The sequence below is a fragment of the Mobula hypostoma genome, chromosome 3 (assembly GCF_963921235.1).
Source record: "Mobula hypostoma chromosome 3, sMobHyp1.1, whole genome shotgun sequence".
In the NCBI taxonomy this organism is placed as follows: Eukaryota; Metazoa; Chordata; class Chondrichthyes; order Myliobatiformes; family Myliobatidae; genus Mobula; species Mobula hypostoma.
The window spans coordinates 81,817,347-81,822,322 of NC_086099.1; the positions used below are offsets into that span (position 1 = coordinate 81,817,347).

At 45.1% G+C, this 4,976-nt stretch overlaps 1 protein-coding gene across 1 annotated transcript; it reads right to left on the reverse strand.

Annotated features, from left to right (window-relative positions):
• Nucleotides 1-408: 408 nt before the first annotated feature.
• LOC134343452 (extracellular superoxide dismutase [Cu-Zn]-like) lies at nt 409-1,718 on the reverse strand. Its single transcript, XM_063042161.1, has one exon. The coding sequence runs from the start codon at nt 1,535-1,537 to the stop codon at nt 881-883; it is 657 nt and encodes a 218-aa protein (XP_062898231.1). The 5' UTR covers nt 1,538-1,718; the 3' UTR covers nt 409-880.
• Nucleotides 1,719-4,976: the final 3,258 nt, after the last annotated feature.

Here is a 4,976-nt window from a genome sequence, read left to right on the forward strand (position 1 = left end):
GATCTTTCCTTATAACTAATGCTCTTTAATCCAGCAATACCCTGGTGAACCTGTCCTGCACACTCTCCAATGCCGCCCCATCCTGTTTGTACTGCAGTGACCAGAACTGCACACAACACACATTTTAGAAGTTGTGCATCTGAATGTTTGTCATCAAAGTTTCGAAGCAAGGGAGGAGCAACGTTTTACTTTAACCTCACTGAGTAATTTAAGTTGCTTTTAGGGTTTAGGAATAACGTTTTCTGTGTTTCCTCCCCCGATGAGAATACCCTACTACCACTCTCTGGCTTACGAAAGAATGACTTGTCAGATTCTGTGGTATGCCGTACGATCCTGTAACTAAAATGAGTTGGCGAAAAATAACACAAGTCGGAAACAAAAACAAAAACAAAAACTTCATTTGTTTAAATCTCCGTTTTTATGATCAAGCCGAAATTACCATCATGATTTAACAGGTTGCGAAGCTTACGTTAGTTGTGAATATCGACACTGAAGACTACCAGAACGAATTCAAAATTTGATATTTACCGCCATAGATTCAACGTATAGCAGAAACGAGCACAAGGCTTTATTGCACCGGCTAGCGCAATTACACGCTTTTACCCTTTAAATTCTGCGATTGGTACGTTACCCCGTACTTTTAAGTCAGAACGCATAAAACCGTGTGGGGAATTCAAACGGCAAAAATTACCATTCTGGTATTTCCGAAGTTTACAGCCTAAAGGATTAGGTGTTTAAATTTTACCCGACAGATTGATATTACTTAAATCGTAATCGTGTGAGTGGTGAGCACTATCTTCTAAACTTTAATTTCCTGAAGAGAGAGAAGGTAACAGGTTAAATTGCCACAATCTGTCTGTTGATAGTGGGGATCCGGGCTTCACGTGATGGTCACCGTATGATTCCAGAGGTCACAGTTGGTGAGTGTGATGGTGCAACACGCCAGCCTTCGGCCAGAATTCCCAGTCTTCAAACTTTCCTTGTTGCCGCCGAGCCCCAGGTCATCTTCCTGCTCGTGGAGCACCAGCCCACGGCCGAGGATCGATTCCTGTCCGAACAGTTTGGCTTTGAGGTTAATCAACAACTTCACGATCCTGCCGCCCTTCACCTTGAAGTTGTTGAAGTCACCGGGGTGCCGGGGGTGGTTGACATTTCGGGGATTGTAATGCGGCCCGGTAGTGGAACACCTACCGTTCACCACTCCGTACTGGTGGACATGCATGGCGCGCAGCGACTGGGAGTCGGACTGCGGGAATCCCTGCAAGTTGAAATACGCTTTGAGTTTGCCGTTCGGAGCGATCTGGGAGAACAGCACGGGGCCGGTAATAGATAGGCAGCCATCGCCGAGGTCCGTGTTGGGCTCCATCCGACAAAAGGCGCAGCGCTGGGCTGCCGGCTGAGGCGTTGTGATGTTAAACAGCTTGCTCCGCAAGCCCACAGTTTGGCTCCTTGTATTGTAGACGTTTCCGTACCGTCCGTGTATCTGAGCCACGACTGAACTAGTGAAGAGCAATAGGTTGGTCAAGAAACGCTGCATGTTGCTTGGATCTGAGACCAAAGGGCCCTGCAGTTCACGAGTTTCTACGCCGCTTCGGGCATAAGTCGGAGAGTTCTTATGTATACCTGATCCGAAGAAATATCGATTAACACAGGAGGAGTTCCCGGACTTTATGCGTGGTGACTCGTCCTGAAACTGGTCACGACAGGAGGAGGGGTTATAAATATATCACATTCCCGCCTACTGCCAGCTCCTCGCCCAAACCCATACCGGCGTACGCTTTGCTATGGTATATCCAGAAAGGAGCGAAACAACCCCTTTATAATCTGGTGCAGATCTTTCCCAGGTTCCAAATACTGTACCGACAGATGGGCATTCGCACAAGTATTCAGAATTCTGGCAGGGTGCATGGGGATGAATTTGCCGGCTGCTGGGGCACTGCTGGCATTTTCCACGGGGGAGTCGGGGGGGGGACGACGACGAGGGATTTCCACGCCACCCTCAGTCCTCCTCTCGAGCCACAATGAAAGGCTGAGTCGGGCTGAACAGAGCTAGGGACTCGGTGCAGTCCCTGTAGCTCGCTCCTTTTAACTGAATTTTCCAGAAGCGCCATCCGGAGCGTCCTGACAAGCTGCAGCTCCATCTGGTATGGGAGCAGCAAAGCATGGGACCGGTTGTCCCTACAAAGGACTGCACAAACGGCCGAGAGCATCACAGGGGTCTCCCGACCATCGAACGGGGACATTCATTAGAAGCGCTGCCTACTCAGGGCCCTTAGTATTATTAGATCGCACCCATCCGTCCAGCATCCTCTTTGACTTTCCAACATCTGGCAGGAGACTCCGATGCACAAAGGCGAGAACGGTCAGAATGGAAAACTGCTTTTCACCCTCTGCCCATTCCGCTTCCGATTTCCCTGTCGCATCGCATTGGAAGTGTCACCGGATAATTTGTACTGTACCCTACAGTACTGCTGGAGTTCTCCAAGAGTGTAAAATAAAGGAGAAGTCAGTTGATGTACAGTAATGTATTTGAGCTTCCAGTAGGCACACAGAAGATTATTACATAAAATAAGAGCATGGTAGGGGGTTGCTGTTGATTCGACAGCAGATAATTCAAGATAACAAAGTAATTTTCAAAGAAAAAGGATGGATTCCAATTCCAGTCACTAAAGGGATACCATGTGGATTAGCGATGGGTCTTCAGCAAATGATAGGGGATAGGAGTGTTTGGATGAAGGGATTCAGTGAACTGTGTGCCAGATTTGCTGATGATAGAACAATTGTGAGAAGAGCACAATGTGCCTGCCAGGAATAAAATTATGTCAAGTGAGAGGCAAGAAGTCTGCAGCTGGAACATAATATGAGGTTATTCATTTCGAATGAGGCTATCTGAGGTTGTCCATTTGGAAGGAAGAATGACAAGGTAAGTTATTGTTAAGTCAAATTAAAGTGGAGTAAGCAACAAAATGTTGTGATAAAGAAAACTTTGGTTGTCCTGGTGTGCGACACAGAAAAGATTCGCCTATGGGTAGAGCAGGTACAAAGGCAGCGACATTGGCCTTTCTGCAGGGTCAGTGCTGTGTCTCTTTACAGGTCACTGGTGAGACTGAACCTAAGGTACTGCTTATCGTTTTAAACTCCATTTTTAGGCAGAATGTACTGAGATGTACTGAGGTGCTGTAGAGGTTGATTCCTGAGGTAAAGAAGAAACATTCTGTGGGTTGTGTCTGTACTCACTGCAGTTTAGAAAAATGCAACATGATCACAAGACATTGAGAGAGTGATAAAGAGTAGATATTTCCTCTAATGGCAGACCAGATTTCCTCAAGATCCTCCAAGATTTCCATATCAAGTGCCCCATTTGTCACTGCAGCCTATTACCTCCTGGTGACAGGAAAATGAATAATCTCCTGGAGCACCGTATTGCCCATTAGTTTCAATATATGTGTTATTTTTTAACATACAGATAAGACAACTGATGCATACTGTGTTGTGAGCAGATTGTGGATATTTGGTGATTGTACAAAGGCTTTGGTGGAACTGACATGCTACAGTTGGACTGCTCTTGACTTGATAGGTAAAATACTTGTCAATCAGCTAACACCTTCTTACTTCCCCTGATTTTTCCTTCTTGATGTGCTTTGCCCCATATTCCATCATGTTGTCTCCCGGTATAATTTTGACTGCCTGTCAGAGCTGAAGATGATACACGATATGCAACAACCCTCTGTGGTTTGTCGAGCAGTGTGTCTTGGTACAGACAGCAGTGCCATTACATCAGAAGCCCAATGAGCTGCTCAGTGAGGAGTTAATCTCCCTGCTAGAAAAACCATGACTGATCGGTTGATTCCAACTCACATCTAGACTAGATACCCCTTGTTCTTAAAAAAAACTGCCATTTGATTGTTTCCATCTGCTCTAATATTGTCCTTCTAGGTAGGGTTGTGAACGACAATTCACATCCACACCTATGTGGCATATCTGTATGGTGTAATTATTAGTCACTGTAAACTACAGTCTTGTAGAGTGAATGTTCCTGCTTTCGAAACATGATGGTATTTCTTTAGAGCCTATCAGGTAATGTAGTGGTACTTGACTACACTTCCTCTATAACTGTAACACTGCACTCTGTGACCACTTTACTAAGTACACCTGTACACCTGCTCATTAATGCAAGTATTTAATCAGTCAATCATGTGGCAGCAACTCAATGCACAAAACCATCCAGACCTGGTCAAGAGGTTTAATTGTTCAGATCAAACATTAGAATGGAGAAGATATATGAACTAAGTGACTTTGACCATGGAATGATTGTTGGTGCCAGTTGAGGTGGTTTGAGTATCTCAAAAACTGCCAACCTCCTAGGTTTTCCATACACAATTGTCCATAGAGTTTACAGAGAATGATGTGAAAAACAAAAAGACACCCAGTGAACAGCAATTCTGTGGGCAAAAAAGGTCCGCAGAGAGAGGTCAGAGGAGAATGGCCAGACTGGTTCAAACTGACAGGAGGGCAACAGTGACTCAAATAACCATGTTTTACAACAGTGGTGTGCAGAAGAGCATATTTGAATACTCAACACACCGAACCTTGAAGTTGAGGGGCTGCAGCAACAGAAGACCACACCCAGTTCCACTCATGTATCTAGTAGCCATTGAGTTTACATTGAGCAATCTCTTTTCAGTGTTCTATACGGAATGATCGGTCTGGATGGAACACAAACTAAAACTTCTCACTGTTTCTCAGTACTTGTGATAATAATAAAGCAATACCAGTACCTGAGGGGAGCAGCTAGCTGGCTTGGGAAACAATGGATGAAGATTTCAGTGTCAGTTCAGCTGAGTCAGAAACAAGGGAAATTGGGCATAGAGGTCAGCGTGCTTTGTGATGAGAGAATTTGAGATTATGAGCTATCTCATGGTTAAATTGAATGCAGAGGGTGTTCAACAGGTCTGATCAACTATTACAATGGAGTA